At 39.6% G+C, this 24,554-nt stretch overlaps 1 protein-coding gene across 1 annotated transcript in view; it reads right to left on the bottom strand.

Moving 5' to 3' along the window:
* Positions 1-24,554, bottom strand: part of GDAP1 (ganglioside induced differentiation associated protein 1) — a 128,006-nt gene that overhangs the window by 21,033 nt on the left and 82,419 nt on the right. Inside the window, exons 4-5 of the mRNA XM_078685615.1 lie at positions 21,454-21,548; positions 15,356-15,470 (exon numbers count right to left, since the gene is read on the bottom strand). Coding sequence (XP_078541741.1) covers positions 15,356-15,470; positions 21,454-21,548 — 210 coding nt within the window. The remainder of the gene's footprint in view (positions 1-15,355; positions 15,471-21,453; positions 21,549-24,554) is intronic.

Below are 24,554 nucleotides of genomic sequence, written 5' to 3' on the forward strand. Positions count from 1 at the left end.
ATAGATTTCAGGAGTTCTGCACACATAGGGGCCTGATTATTAACACCACTAAAACTAAATACTTGGTTGTGAACCCGCCCAAAAAACTGGGCCGTCCCCCACTGTTGAATTCCGTGCCTTTGGAGAGGGTGTCTGAATTCGACTACTTAGGCATCCATCTCACGGACTCAATGCATTGGAATTCACACATCCAAAAGATGTTACTTGCGCACAAAAGGGTGGGCGGTGCCCTCCTTAAAGAGCAACGCTCCTCTGCAACTAAGCCCATTGCCCCAGTTATGGAGATCTATAAAGCTAGAGGGGTTAGTGCTGCTTTGTACGGGGCGGAACTGTGGGGCACATGTAACCTCAAAGTATTAGCTAGATCTGAGAACAAATTCCTGAAGGACTTTATGGCCCTCCCCCAGAGCACACCTACAGTTCCTGTATTACTGGATTTGGGTTGCAGATCGATTAAGGACCAAGCCCAATTACGCCCTTTGATACTCTGGGCGCGCCTGTGGCGTGTGCCTGAGCTGGCCTCATACGCAATGGTTTACAAGAGGTTATGCTAATGGAGGGCTGTTCTAAGATAAAGTGGTTGAGGGATGTGAAACGGCTCTTAGGGGACTTAGGCCTTAGTGATGCATGGGTATCCAGGAGCGCACCTCCCAAAGCCGTTCTCAAGAAGCTCTACTGGAACTGGATCTCTTGTAAAATCTCTACTGATTCTAAACATTGTAAATCCACCAGTGACTTTTTGAAGATCAAGGATGTGGTGGCTTATGAACTGTATTTCGATATTATATCTAACCCCTCAGCCCGAGCCCTGTATTTCAAATTTAGAACAGGGACGCTACCTGTAAGTGAACTAAGCGCCCGCTGGAAAATTCCCCATCAGTGTTCTCCTTTTTGCGTGACCTGCCTAACACGAGTTGAGTCGGTTGCCCACATTTTCTTTGAATGTCCGGCCTATCTAGTGCCGAGGCGATGCTGGCTCAAACCATTATGCAGACATCTAGGCACTCTGCAACATAACGAGGCATTACGTATTTTAATGTCCGACACACGTACACTTTTTTTTTGTGGTGTGTCAAAGTTTTTAAAATGGTCCTGGATAATTCGCATGAAAAGGCTTTCTTTGTCAATGTAATACCTGTCTTAACTGCTGATACAATGTTTTATTTGTGTAAATAGTACGTGTTTGTTTAAAAAATTGTTTTTAATCTCATTGTACCATGCTTTTATGATATTTTTTATATCGAAATAAAGCCTTCAATCAATCAAGAAGTATAGTCTGCAGCTTTGTAGAGAAGGCCCCAGAGACACTTTAAAGTTAACGTGGGATGTTTAAAAAATATAGAAAGGGAAAATTGAATGCTGCAAGCTGTTCCTCGCATGCCACTGATGATGGTAAAGGTTGTGTGGAGAAAAACAATGAATACAAAAGAAGCAGAACTTCCTCCAAGAGCGGGCATGAGGACATTTTCTTCCGCAGTTCGATACTTTTGCCTGAATGGGGATTATGTGCAAGTCACAGAAGATAAATATGGAAGTTCTACTACTGAAGGCTGAATGACATGTATAGTTCGGTTCAGTAATAGAATATCAATGTAACAAACATCGATGTTCTATATCGAAGTATAAACATAGAATGCAAAAAATATCGACTCGCTCTACATAAACAGGTGAGTACAAAAGTATAGAAGTAAAAAATATATATATAATAAAACATATTAAATATATTAAATAATATTATTTTTAACAAACTAAATTAAATTTAATATACATTTTAACTAAATATAACAAATAAACTTAATTTAAGAAAATGCAAACACAAACATAATAATTGATTCATATACATATATTTAACTATTATCTTTATATTAAAATAAAAAATATATAGCAATATTTTCAAACAAAAAATGTCATTCTATAATAATAACAGTAGGGAAAGTGCTGGATAGCTGGGGGTAAAAATTATTATTCCCACTCCAGTGAGTGCAACAGTAGGGAAATTGTTGGATAGCGGAAGGGTAAAGATTACTATTCCCAGTCCGGTGAGTTTAACAGTAGGGGAAGTGCTCGATAGCAGAGGAGTTAAAAATACTATTCGTGCTCTAGTGAGTGCAACAGTAGGGAAAGTGCTGTATAGCAAAGGGGTAAAAATTAACATTCCCAATCCAGTGAGAGAAACAGTAGGGAAAGTGTTGGATAGTGGAGAGGAAAAAATTACTATTCCCACTCCAACGAGTGCAACAGTTGGGAAAGTGCTGGATAGCGGAGGGGTATAAATTACTATTCCCCCTCCATTGAGTGCAACAGTAGGGAAAATGCTGGATAGCGGAGGGGTAAAAATTACTATTCCCACTCCAGTGAGTACAACAGTAGGGAAAATGTTGAATAGCGGAGGGGTAAAAATTACTATTCCCGCTCCAAAGAGTGCAACAGCAGGGAAAGTGCTGTATAGTGAAGGGGTAATAATTACTATTCCCACTCCAGCGAGTGCAATAGTAGGGAAAGTGTTGGATAGTGGAGGTGTAAAAATTACTATTCCCACTCCAGTAAGTGCAACAGTAGGGAAAGTGCTGGATAGCAAAGGTATAAAAATTACTATTCCCATTTCAGTGAGTGTAACAGTAGGAAACGTGCTGGATAGCAGAGGTGTAAAAATTACTATTCCCACTCCAGTGAGTGCAATAGTAGGGAAAGTACTGGATTGCATAGAAACAAAAATTACTATAAACATTTAAACAATATAAATGTTTTAAAAAAGCATAGAAATAAATAAACAAAATTAAAAACATATACATTAAAAAATATTAAACATAAAATGAACACATATTATAATATCAATTAAATATAACAAAAAGCTACAAATAATATATAAAATAATTACATTTAAAAACAATAATTATTTAAAAGGAGCAAATATTAACAAACTAAATAATTATGTAAAACATAAACATTTTATTTTATTTCCTACCCTATAACACCACACCAATGAAAAAACACTTAAAAAGTTGTATTTGAATGTATTTCCATAATTAATAATCAATTAAAAAATTATTATTAATAAAAAAATAAAAGAAAATTGAATACACATGTTTTAACACTATAATATACACAACACACACCTACAACTAAGTGCACAATTACCATGTTTATTTTTTAATTAATTCATGTAAATTAATTAACAACTAATTATTCATTCATCAATTACAAATAAATTACTTCCCACCCTTCCCACCTATAAACACCACAACACACACCTAAAATAATTAAACAATTACCATAATGAATTACTAATTATGAATTTAAATTAATTAATAACTAATTATTAATTCCTCAATTAAAAATAAATTACTTTCCACCATTCCTACCAGGTACACCTATAAACACCACAACACACACCTAAAATTAATTACAACAATTACCATAATTAATTACTAATTAATTAATTTAAATGAATCAACTAATTATTAATTCCTCAATTAAAAATAAATTACTTCCCACCATTTACACCTATAAACACCACAACACACACCTAAAATTAATTTCACAATTACCATAATTAATTGCCAATTAATTAGTTAAAAATGATTAACAACCAATTATTAATTAATTCATCAAAAAATACTTTGAACATTTAACACTATAACATCTCAATTAAACAAATATTAATAAATAAAAAATATTCAAAACATTTAATATAATTATATTACTTCCCACCCTATTCCCCTATACACCCACAACCCGCTACGGTACTAAAAGCACTAAATAAAAAATAAAAAAGATTAATAACTAAAATGAATAACTACTAAAAAATAATCAATAATCAATACATTTAATATAATTAAAATACTTTCCACCCTATTCCCCTATAAACCCACAACTCGCTACGGTACTATAAACTTCAAATTAAAACATTAATAACTACTAAACAATTCTTATACAAAAAAAATAATAAAACTACAAATAATTCTTATACAAAAAACATACATCACATACATATAAAATATATACTAAAATACACAATATAAAAAAATTGATATTTTTAACAACTATATTTTTGCAAACGATAATCAACCCTTCGATATTTTTAAAGATCGATATTACTTACCTAAAATCGATATTCTTGACCACGACAATTTTTCTGACGATATTTCTGACCTACAAAATGTTTACCTCTATATTTGTGCAAGTCGATATTTTTAATTCAATATTATGTCTCTGCACCGTATAGTTCATAACAAAGACGCGTTGAAATTAAAGTCATGACAAAAGCAGTGTGATTCAGACACCCCTTGTTTTTCTCTACATCGGGTGGATAGAGTTGGGATTGGACTATTGTGAGTTTAGAGTATAATTAGTTGGAGATAGGGGGTAGATTTAGGCGCATATTCCTTTACTTTGCGAGAGGTGAGAGCTGTGTTGCTGTTTCCCAAATCTATGGGCTGGCTGCGGTTCTGCTGAGCCTGACTCTTTAAATTGCTCCTTAACTCTTATAAGGGGTCTTGGTTACTCTCATGGCCAGAGGGTAACTTTTCAGATTTCTTGAACCTGGTTAGTATGGTATTCCTAATTTGCATAACTGATTTGTAAATGACTTATTTCACTATCCTTTTGTCTCTACGCCTATCCACTCACTCATTGTGCTAGAAAATGAGATGTATAACAACTATTATATTTAATGAATGGTTTATTCTGTTATGTGGTGACGTATGATTCGAGCTGTGGTTGTACTTGATGAGCAAACAAAATAGTTAGATAAAGCATTATATCGCACAACTGAGTTTGTCTTTATTAGAGTCATTTATTACTTAGGTGAGATGATTATTCTATTGTGAAATTTTGAGATTCTAATGTTATTTTGCCAAACCCTGATTAACTTATAAAGATTTATGTTGTAAATAGATTAGGTAGGCAGCAGGACATGTCTTCAGGGTATTAAGATATATTTATTAAGTTAGACAGGATAAGACAGCAGAGCAGTAAAACCTCACAGCTGACCAGACCAACTGCCAAGGCTGGAATCCCACACACCAGATAGAACACTACTAGGTTAGAAGATAGAAACACTAAGAAAGGACTACAGATACCAAGTAGCCATATTGAACCAAGTAAGAATGTACAACACATCTTAGAACACTACTAGGTAAGAAGATAGAAACACTAAGAAAGGACTACAGACACCAAGTAGCCATATTGAACCAAGTAAGAATATACAGCAATTTAATTGCCAAAGATAGGTATAATCAGGGATGAGCTAAATGGTAAGTTGGTTTAAACTCACCCAGTGGGAAAGGGACAGTAGTGGTATTAAATTTCGGTCCAGATGTTAGATTTGTTAGTTTCCTGAGACGCTGGATAAGTTTTTGGTAGCAGACTGATGGTTTAATTAGTTTATTTGGCAAATTAATAGGTTTGAATTAATAATTTTGGTTACTAACATATTGCGCTATTGTTATATGTAGTCAAGACGAAACGGGTATAGAGATGCCTAAGAACCCGGGATGTTATTAGCCTAATGGGCAGAGGATTAGTGTGGTACACACTGAGAAATGTGTTGTCTGCTGGTGTGATATTAAGCAACGATAGAGGTTGTTAATATTGCATAGGGAATTCTGAAGTTAGTATAGTGGAGATTAATTTGGGTACCTTTAGAAAGCACAGCTGAAGAAGTCCCAAAAATGTTCACTTAATTGACAGTGGGGTAATGCTGGTCGATATTCTGCTAGTAGCGAAAGAAGTTCTTTGTTTGATTGTATCTATCTTTTTTTTAGTGGAGCAGACAAGGCAGGATTGTTTATGTTGTTTCTAATCCTATTTTTCCTTTGAAAAAGGTTTGTAATGAATTGCCAAAAGATTTTGTAAAGGGAGGGAGGGTCAGTAGTAGGAGTTATACCAATGTCACAGATCACAGAGAGCCGCGCTGACATTGTTGTGAGCAGTTACAAAAAGAAGAAATATTACAGCTTCACTGTAACGACGATTTATTCATCACTGAAATGGCAATATGGAAATCTTCCAGCAATTTGCCTCGATTCGGAATATTATTAAGGACTTTGTCAGATTCATATTTACAGTGTCAAAATAATGTTTTGGGGGTAATTTGTTTATAAATACAATATCTTTAAAACTTCCAAAGCACTCGAGTGCCATCCAGCAGGTGTCACTGGTATAAAAAGTGTCCACACATACAGAGCCTGTCCTAGAACCAGTTGGATACTATAGCGCCTCCTGCTACAAGACTCCCAGCCCACGAGTCCATTAGATAACCATTGCGAGCTCTCCTGGCCCCACGCGTCTGAGGTCAGAAATCTAGAGAAGGTACAAGCCCCTTCAGGTGAGAAACGGATGAGTCTGTGCGGTTTGTGAAAAGCAGCAGCAGAGTTCAAGTAAGCCTCGAAAGCAAAGCTAGTGTATCTACTGGGAGGACAACTGGTTGCACCCCGCCTGCACTGAAGTGCGTGGCTTACAATAAGAACATAGGGATCACGAGGAAGCCATAAAGGAGTTGGCAACCCTTGCCCATCAAAGATGCCGGCTGGTGACATTTGCCATTTCGCTTCCAATCAAAGACATCTACCGTTGTAATCCTACATTTCCCACAGAGAATGGGCGCCAGTTCAGCGAGGAGCAGGCCCTTGCAGGCCATACTTTACCTTATTAAAGATGGCTGCTGTGTATTCTTCCATCCTGGCAAGTGGGTCACAAAAAAGGAGGACAGGGCCCAATTTCTTAAGTCTATCGTCAGTCCACACAGATACATCGACTGAGTAACCCTTTGCCTGTGGAGTGCTCATGTTTTAAGATTAATCTTCTGCCCTGCGCTAAGAGGAAGAATGCCTCCAATCAGAATGAAAGCCTTTATCTCCAATAAATGGATCTGTTGTCTTCCAGCGACCACAAGCTGTAAACTCGTAAACAACCCATAACAGTCTCTCGGCTGTTGTTTGAAAACCAGAGGATGGAGAAGTGAGTCTGAAATCTAGACTGGACACCAATAATGAGGTTGTCTTTGTTGTGACACCACTCCACAGCTGCTTTCCCTGCATCCAAGACTGTGCTTTGGGGGAAGCTTCCTAGGGCCAATGGCATTGAAATGCTGAGATGAGCAATGTGCAACACAATTCAAACATTCAATAGGAACTGAACAAACAAGACCAGTACCCACAGTGCTATTAGGAACCATGAGACATCTGCAGTAGAAAGACAATTCAGATGTAGGTGTGTAAGGATCTCAGGGGAAGGAGGCCACTTCCATTGCTGCTTTGTCAAAGATCGCAGCTAGGGTGCAACGCTGCGTATGTCCTGTGTAATGTAACGACAAGAGGCTACTCTAAACAAATACCTAGATAGGGAAAGATGTTCATCTCTGGTTGGGACGACCACATTAACTTCCCAAAACCCAGAGCCCAAAAAAAAATCTTATATTGATTGTTGTCCAAATGTGCCATAGACGTGAGGTGCTACCCCTGAGTCTGCCAGATGGGGACATGAACGTTGGCACTTCATGGCCAGGGTGCAGAGTCAGATCTCATTTGAAGCCGTGGAGTATGTGGGAAAGAGATACCACCTCGAATCACTAGCAAAGGCATAGATGCATGTGCAGAAAGGCCTTGATTTTCCTGTGTTCTTGTTGACTAGATTCAAGTGGAATAGATAAAGTAATTATTGTCATTTTTGGGAAAAGGTTATCTTTACCTTTATTGCTAGAAGTGCCTGAAACTACAATAGAAGTGTTACAAAATCAATTATTAGTAGGGGTGGATGTTATTTAATCAGAAGTAATAATGTCACTAATCCGAAAAAGGAGAATGAGGAAATCGGCAATATTAATTTATAAAGTTTGAATTAAGTTTTAGCGACAAAAAGATCAAAGCACCAACTGCAGACACTTGGTCATGCTAGGCTGGATGCAAGTCAAAAGTTAAGGCCTAAATTTACCTGACCTAGAAATGGAAGTCAAAAATCCTCAGTGGGGCAAGGCTACAGAGAGTGGCTGAGATAGAATCCATGAGGCCGGATAGTCGACAGACGAAGTACTGGTAAAGCTGTAGACTTTTGGTGGGAAAGCTCAGTTTGGTAGAAATTCGAAATTTATGCCCTAGGAAGGTTCCTTGCCAGACAGATACTTTTCGTACCTTTGCACGTTGAAGATTTCTACTTTTTATTACCTCGGATTCCTCTAGTGGGGCAAGGCTGTAATCTGTAGTCAAAAAGGGCTCCACAAGGCCAGACACTTCTCCACAACTTCCCGCTCAAACGGATTTGCTGGTGTAGAAAAGCTTTAGGCGGAAGCAACCTGAATCATTGGTCCAGCGGCAATGCACCTTCATAGAATTGAGTTTCTGTCTGTTCTCCAAGTAAAAATCTTCCTAAACGTTTTCTAGTCCCAGTTTTTAGGGTTAGGCAGGAGGAGTTCATTTTTACACATTTCAAAATGCCCCAGGACCTTAGGGACCCTACTCAGAGGTCAGGACTCTCTCCAGTAGAGGCCATCAGCAAGGTTTAGGGCTGGTCCAGTTGGATCTGGTCAGCTGGGCTGTTCAGGAAAGTGGGTTTCTTGCAGATTTTGTGTCCCTGTATCTTAACAGGAAGTCAGCCAATTGACCATTGGAGTCTAAGTCATGGGAACTAGTGGGAGCAGGACCAGCCTTTGGAAGTCTCTTGCCAGGTCACAACATCAGGTACAGTCCTTCTTCTGTCTTCCGAAGAGGGTGCTGGGAGTGCCACATTTATGACCAGTGCCAGCCTGTGGGTTGGGGAAACTCCTTGCCACTCCGTAAACAATTTGGTAAAAATTCCCATGGGTGACCCTACCCACTTCACAGCACTTCCTGTATGTTTTACTGTAAACTATCTAACAGTGCCCTTTGAGACCTAAAATCATGATGGCAGAAACTTGTTTTCCCTGTGCAAAGCTCTCTACATCCAACCATAAATGTGGCTATGATACTAGTCACACTCTGTATTTTGGTCACTCAAAACCAATTCTTGGAGTAGCCTCTCTCCCACTGGGATTGATGCCTGGCTGCCCAGCAGCACAATGGAGAGGGCAGGCCCAGGTGTGAACTACATCTGCTTGCAACAGAGGTGGCACCCTTTGTAGTTAATTAATTTCATAGGTGCCGCCCAGAGGACCATCCTGTCAGTGGAAAGACATCTCCCCACACCCAAGCACTTTGTCCAATGTCTGGTAGCAATAAATAGAGGAGCGTCAATAACAGCAGGTGACAGTGAACACTGGCAGAAAGGCACATTTGGCTTAGGAAGGAAAACACCAGCTTTCTAAAAGTCCTTGAATCAGTTTTCTAGCTATTACCAAACTAAAGTTATGAATTATAAGGTGCTTTAATGTAAACCAGTGTTTTTCAATGGGAGAACCTGCCTTCCCGAAGTGAAAAACGATTTTGTGGGTTTTCATTGCCAATACATGACATAGCTTTTAAATACCATGCATCCTGCCCTGTAGGGCCTATTTTAGGGGAGAATTATAAGTATTAAAATGAAGGTTTAGGTCTAGCAAAGTGTTTATTTTGCCAGGCCGAATTAGCTGTTTTAAAACTGCACAACTAGGCTGCAGAGGCAAGCCTGGAGACATGTTTTGCAGTTTCACTAGTGGTGGCACAACATCTGCTGCAGTCCACTAGTGGCATTTAACTTACAGACACTGAGTGCACTTTGGTACCATATACTAGGGACTTATAGGTAAGTTAAATATGCCAATCAGGCATATAGCCCATTTCGAAATGCTTTAGGGGTCAGAGCAGTTGCACAGAGTCCTAGGTTAGCAGTGTCTCCGTGCACAGAGTAAAAACAAACAGCAGCATCAGCCCAGCAAAATTAGGGTGATTATACAAAGAGAGGAGTATTCCTCAAGGAGTAACTGAGGAAATGGATGTGTGTAAAGAGGTAAGGAACATGAAACCGAATACAGGGGTTTTTTGAATCCATGTTCAATGACTAATATCCGAGTGCCCACAGGAAATGGATTATTTCAAATCACTGAGAGGAGGTAGTCAGATCTGTGTCTTTTACTCATTATCATTATATAATCAGAGGTGAAAATTAACTATCACAGCATATATATGTATTTATCTGCCTACCAGAAGGTGTATCTGACTTATGTAGGAATTGATAAATTCAGAGTTCCATAGTGCATCCCCATGACCGAGTACCACAATTTTGAATTGTTGTAATAACTTGTCGAAATGTTGGGTGAAATTCACCATGCTCTAAAAAGAAAAATTTGGGATTGTTTCTGAACCTCATTGGCGACAAAAAGACACATTGAACCATGCTTATTTTAAGGTTACCTCAATAGATGCAATGGTTTGTGCAACCATGAACATTTGATCACTAGAAGATGTCAACATAACAATGGCACCTGTTTCCAAATCTGCTGCTCACCTGAATACTGCGTTAGAGAGGATATAAGATGCTTTCACCTGAATTCTCCCAATCCTTCAAACATTATACATTTGATGCCCAGAATACTTGATCCACATTGATTTATCCCAAGGGAAGCAATACCTTTGGAAATATGTTTTTTCCAGAAGAACAATGAACATGGATTACTCTTCAGGAGGGTCCAATGTCGCACAGGCAAAATACATGCCTCAAATTGAGGGGTGCAGACACTACACAGTGTTGTGGAGAATAGGAGCAATATACTTTTCATTTTCTCTAGATAGCATTTTGGACAAATGTGACATCTGTCATCAGGCTAGAGGTAATAGAAAACTTGACTACAGTACGGCAATCTTCCAAACATGGCCTAACCATGCAGATCTGCAGGATGACACACTGGGCATAGAAATGCCAAAATACCTCGATATCTTCAATTCAGTTAGTGGGGTGAGAGTAACAAGTGTTGGTGCCCCAGGAACAGGAATGATAGAGACTTCAGGGGAAATTCATAAAACGTAGCTGCACCATAAACAAAATACTCCTAGGAATGGATACAGATTTACAACTTTTTGAGTTCATAAACATTCCCTGTAGCCGAGAAGGATTCCAGGAGATGTGTCCACGTTTCAGGAAAAACAGCAGGATTTCAGATAAAGGAACCATCCCAGTGCAGTAGCAGGATTCCAGGAGCAAGTAACCAGAAGGCAGAAAAACACAGCTACAGTTGACAGAGCATTTGCATCTCATAGAATGGCAGGATCAGGCTTTTTAAACAGGGAAAAATAGGGCAGAACAGGAATTTGTAAAGCGGAAGCAGGAACTGACACACAGGATGTACCATAGTAAGTATGGCTAAGGAAAAGACTATTGACAGAGAGCGCATAGTTGGCTGCGTTATTTTGGGAAGAAGAAAATCTTCCACCTCCTGTCAAGTGGCACAGGGCAAGGAGGCCAGATCTAGGAAAATCCTGTAAAGAGCAGCAAGAAAAATTGAAATGAAGTCTGGGAATCAAGCAAAGGACTGTTTTGGGTTGGTAGAGATCATGCTGAAAGTAAGCTTCAGGCGTGAGAGGAACAAAAGACTGCATTGTCCACCTCTCCACTGAGAGTGTCAAATTAAAGTACTGTATGAAACAGCTGCTCCACATTTATAAAGCGGGGTCTCTTTAAGATCAGTGTGAAAGCGTTTTTGGTCAGAGTGCAGAGATGGCCTCGACAGAGATGTCCTTATTGAAGTCCAAAAAGTGGTGACAGAAGAGGAGTTATTCCAGCCCATCGTTGGAGCAAATATTTGACCATTTCCAGCATGGGAAAAGGTCAGATCACAGTTTGTGAATACCTACATACTAAGAGGTTTGTAGACTTCACAACCTTACAATATTATCCATACATTGTTCTGCCCATTTTCCAACTCTACAGTGGGAGTTACTACTGCTTTTTTATCCACAGCTGTACTGTAGATATAAACTGTAGTAAATCCTTTTAGTAACCGCCTCTCACGCGATAGAGTCTCCACGGACTACCGTTACGCTTATTCATTTCTCAGACATCTGGTGATACTTACGTACCCAGCGCCAAGGTGATGACCATTAAGACTTGATTTTCCTTGAATTTAGATATCTTGGCCACGGGTTATAAAGTTGTATACCATTATACCATCATATATTTTTAAATCGTTTTTTGGGGGCAATTTATAAGCCCTTGGAATGGATCTCTGAAATATACCCTACAGATTTTTTAACCAATTTATCCTATCCTGTGGGTTTTAATAGCAGTTCAAAGAGTACAGTCTGGACAAGGCAAACTTCCTGGATATCCAATATATGACTTTTGGAATCTAAATTTGAATATAATTTTTTTAATTTGTCCTGGAGAAGGTGATGAATATTATCTTTTTCACCGAAACGCCGCGTCAACACTTTGCCTAAACCAATCAAGTTCTTCCGGAGCTTGCTGGGTGTTGTATAAATATTTTTTATAAAACACTCATGATATGGTTGTTGTTTATGTGTTAGATGATCTGAATTTATGAAATTGTAAATTTGATGTGCTTAATGTATTAATATCGTTTTAGTGTGTGAATATTTTGAGTTTTGCTTACTCAACGGTAATATAACTATTTTGACACTGAGGACTAAGAACATTGAATTGTGACTTTTTCAAAAATTTTTATGACTTTTAACATGCTTTATTTTATTGATTAGTCGTACAAATAATAAATGAAATAAAGACACTGTCTTTGCTAAATCCAACATGTTTTTTTTGTTTTCTTGACGATATTTGAAAAGTATTGCTTTTTGTTCACCCATTGATGCAGTTTAATTTGTAGTCTTCAAGGGTTGTATTGCCTGGAAACAGAGAGGATCTATTTATATACCCTCTTCTGACTAAGTTACATCCATAAGAAGCCATCCCTCACTCTACATCACGGAGGCAACTTATACATCTTTGTAGAACTTTTTCCAAGAACAAATAATTCGTTTTTAATGAAAAGGGAATTTCTTCTTTTTTAAGTACACATACCCGGTCACTTTTTGTTTATTAAGGGTAACTCTCTAGAGTTTGTTTTTTTCGTAAATCCATTTGTGCCTCTTAGGACTCCAATAGTGCAGGTCAAACGTGAAAATATTTACTGGGGGGAAGGGGGGAATGCCTGGTAAAATACTGACACATGAGAATTTTTGTGTGGTAAGCATCAACATCTGCATATTGTGCCATCCGTTTGGCAAACAGAGAATACGAGATAATTATCATACCTAACAAATTCCCAACGCCTCTGTGTCGGATTTTTTTAGGTGAGTAATTCTCGCTTATGACATCTGGGCACTGGTGAATGATTCCTAAATAGACATGTTCAAGACGAAAAGCTCCCAGGCCTTTGAAACAATGCTTATGAAGATATTTTGCAGAGAAATTAGGCTAGCAGAAGTCACATGTGTTAATGCTCTTGACATGCAGTCAAACAGCAAGGTAACATCTACAGTGGAAATATATATAAATCTGCCCATCTAGTAAACACTTTCCATACACTCTGAATAGTCACCATTTCTCTTCTATGAAAATGAGAGGAAAACGTGTTAAGTGAAAAGGGAAATTTAGGGAAGTTGGAGAAATATCCTGTTTGAGATGAAAGACATGTGTTAGTGTGCAATTGTTGCACTTGTATTGCATGATAGCTTCCCGATAGGCATGTGCAAACATTTTGAATAGAGGTGTCCTAGAACTTGGCCTACGCTAAAACAAGTATTTTAATGCTAGAAATAAAACACACCAATTTTCACCTCCTTAACCACATCACTTCAGAAAAAGAAAAGTGCAATAGGATAATACTTCAACAAAGCAATATAATTTGACAATAAGTCCAGCAAGGAGACATCTTTTCAAGATATTCAGAACCTGAAGTTTACCCGACACCTGTGAAAAACAAACAGCTTTTCTCTTGGGCTCAGGAGAGTGTGGGAGTCAAGCAAATTACATCACAACACCCTTAAAATCTCGATCTTACAGCTGCAATGAATCCATGATGTTTGCAATTATAATTGACTAAATGTCACAAAATGCTAAAATACTAGCAGAACAGTAGTGTCCAGGAGGTGCATTGGAATAGGTCCAGTGAATCACTGCATGCGATGTTATAGGATGATAAGGAGGGAACTCAAGTGGTAGAAAAGACGGGAGGAGCACCAATTATTTACTAACTGTACAGTTATAAATTGTAAATAATACAATTCCACTCATTATGAATATTAAGTAAATAAAGAAATAAAGGACTTTCCCATCTTTGCTAAAGCACATCTGTAAATAGGAATATACACATTCAAAGTTACTTTTTTATCCCCTAGCTGTATCCCATTTAAAAGCCATTATCCACCATACCAGAAACATCCCACACCCTACTCACCTTTAGCGCACCACACAACCACAATTTACATGTGACTTTCACTACTGTCAAACTGGTCATAATGACCACATGAGACAACTTCGGATTCTATATACGGTTCACAGCCATACATGTCACTCCAACCACGTCTACACTGATCACCCCAACTGAAGAGGGAAGGAAGCTTGAGACAACATTGACAGTGACATGCTGAAAGGTTCAGTGGAAGCGCCAGCAAAAAATATGACGATGGGATTCCCAGTACATACAGGCAAATAAAAGTGGCTTAAATCCCTCCAGGGAACACAAAATGTGGTAACACTTCCTGGAGTGGGAGAGAGGAGCGGAACACCCCTGTAAGGCAGAAAAACAAGTGTTGCTTTGAAAGATGGTGTGAAAAAGGGAAGTGATAGTTCTTGCATGGGAAGAGAAGGAAGTAATAGCCCATGTAATGGGACAGATTGGGCTGGTATCCCACATACAAAAGAGTAAATGGAATGGAAGTCTCTTCGTGGGAAGAAAAAAGATAAATGCATTAATATAGTAATATTACTGTATCAAGTTTTTGTGAATAAGACTTTTTTTAAATTATAACCCAATTTAGTAGTACTAAAGGTATTGATCTCAGAACAGTGATGCCAATCTCAGGGGCACGAGGAGTGAGAGCACCTTAACCCAGATTTGCTTGGTGGATCAACTTGCTCCACCCATTCCTCCCATCAGGCGATACGTCTCCAACACTATACATGTGTTGCGATTCTTTTAAATAAAAATATTTAAATAATTTTTTTTATATATATATATATATATATATATATATATATATACTTCTGGCATATTTTCCTGTTTCCTCCAATCTCCTCCAGTACCATCTGGGACTGACAGTAGGTGCTACACAATGCAGGGTCTGGAAAAGGGCTTAGAAATTGCTGTTAGGGAACATGGTGGCTGTAGGTGGTGGTCTCTACATGCAACCAACCTTTTTAATACATATGCCAATGATCATCGTTCGTTCAAACCTTCCTATGCCTGTTCATTTGTACAAATCTTGTCTATCATTATACAATTAGAAGATACCTGGTGATTCTTCATTTCTTCTCTGTAATTCTGTCTCGACCTGATCTAGAACCTTTTCCAGCTCATCAAGGATTTTCTTCAGGTATTTGATGTTATCATGTTCCAGCAACTTAGACTGAAAGGACCAAATTAAAAAGCGTTAAACCAACTGTTACTCTAAAATATAACAAATCAACACTATTTATTGAGAAGACAAACTTAAAGTTTGCTTTTCAAGCACATAAAATTAACTATTGAAATTGTAGGAATGGACGCAACCATGTGTATTTTTAATTAAAAGTCTCCAGTATTTTTCAGTATTTTTAGAGATATAAAACATATTCCAGAAATTACATTTCCTTGTAGCTCCTTGTGCGCATCTTTGCTGTGTGCACCCAAACGTCACCAATTAGGAGTACAAAAGGAAGGAAAGTAACTCAGAAGCCAATGCACCCCACTTACTGCTCCGGAAAGGGAAGCGTCTTGCTTACATAGCACTCCACACCCAGAGTCCATGTCACTGGGCCACTCCATTTTAAAGCATTATGTTTGTGCCCCGTCCTCCTCCTCCTCAAAGCGCAAGCTCACTCAGTATCCAGTCCTCCTCTCTCTATTTTTTTGTGATAATATGAATCTGTTAAAACAATCATATACCCAACCCCTCTCACCAGCCCTTGAAATTTACCGTGTAAAAGTCCAAAGTGGTGCCCTCTATGGAGCAGAGATTTGGGATTTATCTCTGTAAACAAATTAACGATTTGCGAAAATAATTTTGTAAGGGCTCTCATCTCGCTACCTGTTACTACGCTGCTCACCCCACTCTTTTACGACCTTGGGTTAAAGAGAATAGGTGATCTAGCAGCTCTGAGACCACTGCTTTATTGACTGCGCCTATGGACCACTCCGCAATTATCCGATTACCGTAATTCATTGCGGGAGGTCCTAGTATATAATGGGGCAAAACAACTACCTTGGTTCAGACATATCGCTAAGTGGTGTAAGCTATTGAATCTGACGGTCTTGTGGGAGCACCCAGAAAGGGCCACTAAATGTGACATTCTGACCCTCAAAGCCACATCCTGGAGCATAGTAGGGGAAAATTATACTAACACTCAAAGAAGCGGAAAGTTAACATCTAACTTCTTAAATATCAAATCTAGCCCTCTGTTTGAACCCTTTCTTGACCTGATTTCAGCCCCCTTTGCCAATAGTTTGTGCATTAAATTTAGATATGGCAATCTGCTATTGAAATTTCCAGGGAAAGTGGCGACTGTCTTAGCTCCAGATCCTTGCCCGGCTTGCCGCGAAGCCAACGAAACAAAAGAACACATCCTATTTTTTTGCACCAAGTACCGGCAGCTGCACAGGAGATGGATTCGACCTCTATGTTTAAATCTGGGTGCTAGGCAGCACCAGACTGCGTTTAGGATTTAAAAAGTAGATACCTCAGGGCCAATAGGTTTTTACCCTCAGTCGCTTTTTATTTTCCTTTTGGCTGAGTCGCAAATTTTTTTTTGCATAGTATTAAAGTAATCTTTTTTAACTTTTTCCTTCCCTATGTTGTACATGTATCTCAAAATATCAAGTCGGTACATATGGTACAGCACCCCAAATGCTAGGTGGTTGCATAGAATCCCTCTTAGCTTGACTAAGCCGAATGAATTTATGTATCCTCAAATGTTTGTTTTTAATTCGATTCAGGATGTCATTTGTACCTATGCTTGTAATGGTTTAATACTATTTTAACTGCGTATTTATTTATGTTTTTATCTTTGTATACTTTGGTGGCGTTTTGTACAAATGACCAAATAACGTTATATACAATGATGAATCTGTAATCCTTCAATAACATGGTTTGATCACAACATTATCTTGATAACAAAGATTGACATTCAGCTGTGCAGTGGAAGGATGAGGTTGCATGCCTAGTTGGGGCAACATAACATAGTATAGCTTGCTCTTTAATCTAGCTCATTAATTAATTAGTCTGATTACTTTTTACTTTAAAATCTTAATCTCTGTCAAACTAGACCATAAACGCACATGTACTACAATGAAAACAAATAAGATTAAAAATGCAAAATAAAAGACATTTTTTTTTAAAGTTTTTATTTATGGTATATATACACATACATACATACAGTACACAGGGATAGCTTCGTATGGGAGGCCGTCCTGTGTGGTACAAGGTAAGTGGTACATAGTAAATACTTTGGATGGCCCCCTTCTGCTGGTTATACAGTAGTGGTAGGTTGGAGTATAGTAGGAAGAGAGGAAAAAGTTAATAAGTAAAGAGAGAGAAAGAGAGAGAGATTACATTGTAGATCCAACAGCTTCAGTGAGCTCAGTGTCAGAGTCTAAAACATTTAGTTCAATTCAAGAGTTCAGGTTTTTAGGGTGGATCAAAGGTGTCCAAGCACCTGTCCAGTGATTCCCATAGGTTCATGGAGGTATTTTTCCAGGGTGAGTATCTTCTCGCTAAGGAGTCGGCTCCTCTTAGGTAGGTGATCCAATTGAGCCAACCGCTGTAAATGCTTTAGTAGTGTCTTTCCAGTTCTCTAGTACTAACTTGGCTGCAGCGATTAGGAGGATATCAAGGAGCTCCCTTTCTCCCTCTGTGGGGAGTTCCGTTCTAATAAAGGCCATGGTGATCGAGGCAAAGTCCCTTATTATTTTACGTTTGAACACCTTCTCTATAAAGTCAAAGACCATCCCTTAAAACCCATTGAGTGTCGGGCACAGAAAGATCAGGTGTTCGTGGTCACCTATGGCTGCGTTGCAGTTCCAGCAAGTGGGATTGTCTCTGAGCCCTAGTTTGTATAGGCGGTCTGGAGTCCAGAATGTTTTATGCAGAAGCCAAAGTTTGGTCTGCGCGAGGGCTGGGGTAATCTTAGCCCGTGTGGCTGATGACCACAGAGTGTTCCACTCCCGGTCGTCCAGTGGTGGGTGTTCACAATTAAAAAGTTCAAAATCGTGTTAAAATGAAAAATATACATCAAGCCTCCACCCCCCCCCCACCCCCACCCCGCATGGGACAAGAATGTTGGTGGGTTAAAAGCTCAATTCTTCAAGGGATGCACAATAAATTAAGGTTAAAACAACATTGAATTGCGAAGTCTAATTGCTGATTTTAAACAAGCATTGGCATAGCCAATAGGTCTCGCCTTTGGGTCCTAATAGGTATTTAGTTATGCAGCACAATATCCTTGGTGCAAAAACATTAACTGTTGCATGGCTAAACACTTATAAAGTCCTAAAGGCGAGACCTATTGGCAATGACAATTCTTGTTTTCTATAGTTTTAGATAGTGCGAACTCGACCCTAATGTATTGAAGCGCTTTACATTAGCACCAATTATATTACACAAGGGCATATTGTTGGTAGGCGCGGGACATGAAGTTATTTGCCAGGAATCACAGTATGATGAGCGGGCGCCGAGACTCGAACCTGCTTTTCCAGCTGAACAGTCAGCAGCTCTGGTCGTTATGCCACATCCTCTCACCTCATGGTAGGAATAAAGCTTATACCGACAAAATAACACTTCGAAGCACCGAGAGGCAGCAGGTGTTGAAGGAGGGATCATGACAGGGAACGAGGAGACGGAGGCGCAAGGAATGGAATGTAGACGTTAGAAGCGGAGGGAAGAAAAAAGGGAAAGGGAAGAAGGGAACAGGAGAAAGAAGAGGGAGAAGAAAGAGAATGAAGGAACTGTTGATGGGGAAAGCGGTATGTGAGAGTGAAAACGGGAGAATGTGAGACGAAAAGAGAGACCAGGACATGTATAAAGGGAATGGGAGGCACAGGAGAGAGGAAAGGAGGGAATGTTAGAGCCAAGGAGGGAAGACAAAAGGCATGAGGGATCAAGAGAGTCTAGGGAGGAACAGAAGATAGAGCAATGGACGAAAGATGTAAGATAGAATTGGACAGGCAAGGAGGAAATAGAACGGAAAGAGAGAACAGTGGCGGAACAGAGGAAAGAGAGAACAAAAGGAATGACCAGTAGAGGAAATAAAGGAGGAGGAAATAGGATAGTCAGGGACTGAGGACAGGGAAGGAACTAACTGGAGTGGGAAAGATGGTGGGAGGGTAGAAGGGAACAGGAGTGGGATTAATGAGGGGGGCTGGGGAACCGGAGAGAAGGAGGGGGATCAGAAAAGAGGGTAGGAGGGAAGAGGATTGGTATGGTCATGGGAGGGAATAGGAGACATAATGGAAGTATGCGTGAAGGAAGGAACATGAAACAGAAAGAGGGAGATAAACGAGGGAACAAGTGAGCGAGGGAGGGCAAAATTATCCAAATCTGGTGTTCAGGTGAATGATTACTTTTCTAGGCATTGCCCATCCTTTAGATGTGCAGATACAATCTGCAGTGGAAGAGACCCTTCCCAAAGCTGCATCCTGCATGCTGCTTAGTAAAGCAGTCACCGGCTCTTATGCGTAAATATTGCTGCAGTTTGGAGATCCAGAAACGGCTCAAATACCTTTGGGTCGAGTTCGAGCACTAAAAAAACGCAAAAAAAATGTCAAGATTGCTCGCCTGTCATGGGGTAATTTGCCAGTTATGATAGTAATCTAATCTTTGAAGGAGTTGTCATATTTTCAGACAAATGGGGGTGGGGAGGAAGTAGTCGGTACGAGAATTATGAATGAGCACACTGCCCATGAGGCTTTGATAACGCATGCTTTGAGGCTTTGATAACGCATGCTTTCCATTCATTCATTTATGAGTGCGCACAAGGGACATTGCACGTTTTTGACAGGAAATTCCAAAGATGTCAACTTATATTCAATTATAAAACATGCCAAGAGTGCCGTGATTTTGAAATCTAATGTTGTATACCCAAACTTTCGCAAACTAATTAATCAACGTTATGATACAACTACCAAGGTAATGGTGCAGCTGTGACCGAGAAGTTCTGAGGGGAAAGGTGACCTTGACGCCATTCGGATAAAGCATGCTCCAATATAACTATGTTTGACTGCTCATTTGAATCTTAATCACAATACCGGGCTTAAAAAAAACTGACATTAGCAGGGACGCTAACTCTTTGGAATTTCCCTTATTGTTTACTTTCTATGACGCACACTAAAGTCCCAGAGCATTTTTGACACACATCACTTTGGGGAGCAGCGCGGCTGTGATTTCTGCAGAGCATGCCTCTGAAAGTGAGGCTTCAGTGAACTGTTTTAGCACATTTACTTTCCAGTTCATCCAAGGGCACTATTTCCCCGCAGGGTAAACAAAAGGGAACGCGTGAGAAAATTACACTCAAGATGGGGATAGAGCGCAAGTGAAGCCTACTTTCAGGGAAACAGAAGGAGGGGGATAAACGAGGGAACAAGTGAGCGAGGGAGGGCTCACTTGTAAAGGGACAGCCTTACCTTGCGGGAGCGAGCAGCGCCAGGCGCAATGATTGCTAACATATGGCACCTGCTCGCTTCCGCAAGGTAATCGCCACACATGCACGAGGGCTCACTGGGAACAGGGCAAATCATGCACGAGTTCCCAATAAAGCCCGGACCAATTCCAAAAGGTCCCCAAAGCAGCGCTTGCGCACTGCGTAGCGAGACCTAAAAATGGCCCACCTTGATGCATATTTCCAGTGTCATAAAGACTGCAGATAAATCGGAGCTGCTCTGAATTTTTTAATCTGCTCTTTCTGAACAACTGGAATCAGGAAGCCCTTTCTCAAACGTTTATAAAATGTACAAAAGAATATAAAATGCAGCACGGTTTGGCCTGAAAATTCGTCACATGGGCAACGGATAACACTGGTGGCATCATATTGGCCAAGAGGGAAACATAATTTCTATCTAACTGAGCCCAGACGAACTCTGGTGTGTTATGATTTTTCCCAAGGAATGCTAACCCGTTCTAGACACGGCTCCATCCCGGGACACGTTTGAATCATCCAATGTTGGTCTTACTGTTTGCACTCTAACACTTTTCATTTCTTCACTCATTTGCAAATATCTTTTTAACATTTTCAACTTCTAGAATTCAAGATTGAATGGTTTAAAGTTACGTTCAGTAGCTAAAAGAAAAACAAGCAATCACCGGCCAATTCCTTTCGTACCGCATGTAATATTTGACAGCACACCGGGGTCTGTAAGCTTACTTTAATGCGCTTCTGCTTCGCAATATAGGCATCTTGAAGATCAGGGTTTTCCTGGGCAAGTTTTTTTAGTTCCGTTTCTGTGTTTCCGATTTGGCCTATTGAACAATAATAAAAACAGCTAATAAAATAAATCATTTAAAAGTAATGGTGACATCAGATATTACATTGTGTGATACGTAATTCCGTTAAAAGAGTAGATTTATAAAAGGAAAGAAACTATATCACTACAACCAGATTTTGAGCTTTTTGAAATTTCCAAATGCACAAATGAACCAAGGATTTTGCGTACTGTAGAGGCACTCCCATGTGCACATCTGCAAATGTAAGCACACTTGTGCCTCAAGTGACGCTTGTGAAACCAGAATTTCTCAGCTGCTGACAAGAGAGAGACACAGTGGTCCACTCAGTATTTTAAATGGTGAGGTGTTCTTACAATACCAACTAATAAAACCTTTATTTTACCTTGCGACGGATATAAACTGTGTCTTAACACCTGAAAAACAATAAAATCAAAGAACGTGTAGTGTTGCGGTCTAGTTGTTACGCGACTGCGTAACAACGTGGAGCGTGGCCGCCATTTTGTGCGGCATTGAGCGTGCAGCCAGGACACTGTTTACTAGTTCACCACCTCCAGTCTCCTGTGGTCTTTGGGGGTAAACAACATTCATTACAGAACGCACTACAAATCCCTCTTTATAACCCTGGTCCTGCTCCTCCCTCTTACATAGTCAATGCCACTTACTGGTTTAGATTTGGGGACCTGATATCCTGTTCCCTTTTGAGACCCAGGGATGTGCAGTTTGCACACTGACTAGTTTGAAAATGCAATTTGTGATAAAAACCTATGTAATGGTAGGTCGCATCACAAATTGTCCATTCACAGGGAATTGCAAAACGATGCGCCTAATGAGTATTAGGCAGGTCATAATTTGCCCCCGGGGGTAGCTGTGAATGCAGAGATGGAGGCCGGCACAGTACAGCTGACCTCTTTACCTGTATTTACATTCCCAAACAGCAGTCTGTGGCCATTAAAGTTGCTGCTTTTAAACATAATGTTTCATTTTTGGGAACACAGGACAGTGTGTATGGTCCTTTGGCCCACAGTTTATTCCCTCCTGTCCGACAACATAATTCCCAAAGGGGAAGCTGACCTGCTCCCCCTTTGAGAATGATTATCAGCCCAACTTGGAGGTCAGTAACTGATCAATGGATTGCAACTGCAACTGCGGTAAAAAAAACACTGCTTCGTTCCATTGTGACTTACAAATAGGAGGGGCCCCCCCTTTCACACCTCCTCGTATTTGCGAATCATTATGGTTCAGAAATATTTTGAAGTCTGGCTTGACAGCACAGCTCTCATCAGACATTATGTGATTAACGTAAAACAGGGGTTTAGGATGCACTACCGGGAGAGGGGTGTTTGCTCTGCTCACATGTTGGGGAATCAGGAGTGCACGCTTTGATTGGGCAGACATTGTGTGCTTCCACATAAAAAGTGCTTGCCCTCCACACAGCTGTGGTAATTTTGCTTATTATCCAGCTGCGTGAGCGTGAGCTTTCAGGGGCACACACATGACATCCTTGCTACTGAAGTGTCTTAGAAAGCTACATATATATATATATATATATATATATATATATATATATATATATATATATATATATATATATATATACATATATGGTGTTTGTTTTTCGCTGGCAGCAGCACAGATGGGATGGCAACCAAATTTGCTGCTGCCAGCTAAAAACAAACACCATAAATATGCAGTTATCAAGAACACTATGCTTCAGAGTGCAGTTTTGTGTTTGCCAGCCCAAGGCTACACTAATATACATGAATGTTTAGGTCCTTTGCAAGACAGACACCCGCTGCTATGTTTTGTTTCGTTATTGCAGCATATGCCCGTCGTGTTCAGGCAGCAGCATGTTTTCATTTTCTACTTGTTTTCTTTTAATTTATCTAGCATATGTTGTTGCTTTGTGTTATTCTTTGTGGTTGTGTCAGAGGATGAATGCAAGAATTAATCAGTGGGTGGATGAATAGATGCATGAGTGCAAAGATGAGTGACAGAGTGCATGTAAGATGATTTATTGGGTGCCTAAAACCATCAATGGCACAAAAGGCACTTTCATTCAGGTGCCAGGCCTATTGGCATTGCCAATGCTTGTTCTGACTTGCAAAAAGGGTTTCAATAACATGTAAAATGGTGTTTAGTGGTCGCATACCCTGTGTTTTTGCAAGCTGCACACTTTGCAGCATCAAAACACCTTTATATTGGAGGCCATTAACCGATTGGCTGCAACATTAGCAGCACAGCGGAGTAAAGCATGATTAAAGAAGTATTTTATGGAGAAGAGTGAGAGAGCACAAATCTGAAAAATGTAGAAGTGCACCATATTTACAAGCACGTTGTATTAGTTTAGAATAGAATACACAAGAGTGTCAAACCTATAGAGTGAAGATATATATAAGTGTTTAATTAGAGTAGGGATACATATATCAGTGTGAAAAACTAATGTAGAGATTTGTAGAAATGTTAGAATGATGTTGGAGTCTCACGTTATGGGGCTGTGTGAAAAAGAAATGTAACTCTGCAAACCATGGAAATGTGTAGGCCACATGGCATTTCACAAGAAACGAAAGATGCTGCTACACTTTTAAGTAACCTAGATTCTAATGTCATTTTACTGCAAAGTATTATTAATCATAGAATTGAAATAATGTTTTAAATAGATGTGTTACATTATAGTAATGTGTGTTAGTTAGAATACTGTTTAAACAAAGAAATTAAATGTGCATATGGCAGAGGCCCGTTTCATGTAATTTTAGCAGGCCCGAATAAATAAAGTTGCTTCTTTGATCTGTATGTGCTCGTTAGAGAAAAGTCGTGCTAGACACTAACTGTAAAGCCTGTTCAAATGTTTTACGACCCTAAGATATGGTGGAGGCCGGAATGTGGGGCTCACAGAGAAAAAGTGTCTTTTGCAGGTGCGAGGGGGCTTAATCAGAAAATGATGAATAGACTTTTGTTCAGAGACGCCTGGCACAGGCCTGTAGGAGTCTTCAGGAATTTCTAGGGGGTACCGTCTTGCCGGAG

The sequence above is a fragment of the Lissotriton helveticus genome, chromosome 4_1, assembly GCF_964261635.1.
Source record: "Lissotriton helveticus chromosome 4_1, aLisHel1.1, whole genome shotgun sequence".
In the NCBI taxonomy this organism is placed as follows: Eukaryota; Metazoa; Chordata; class Amphibia; order Caudata; family Salamandridae; genus Lissotriton; species Lissotriton helveticus.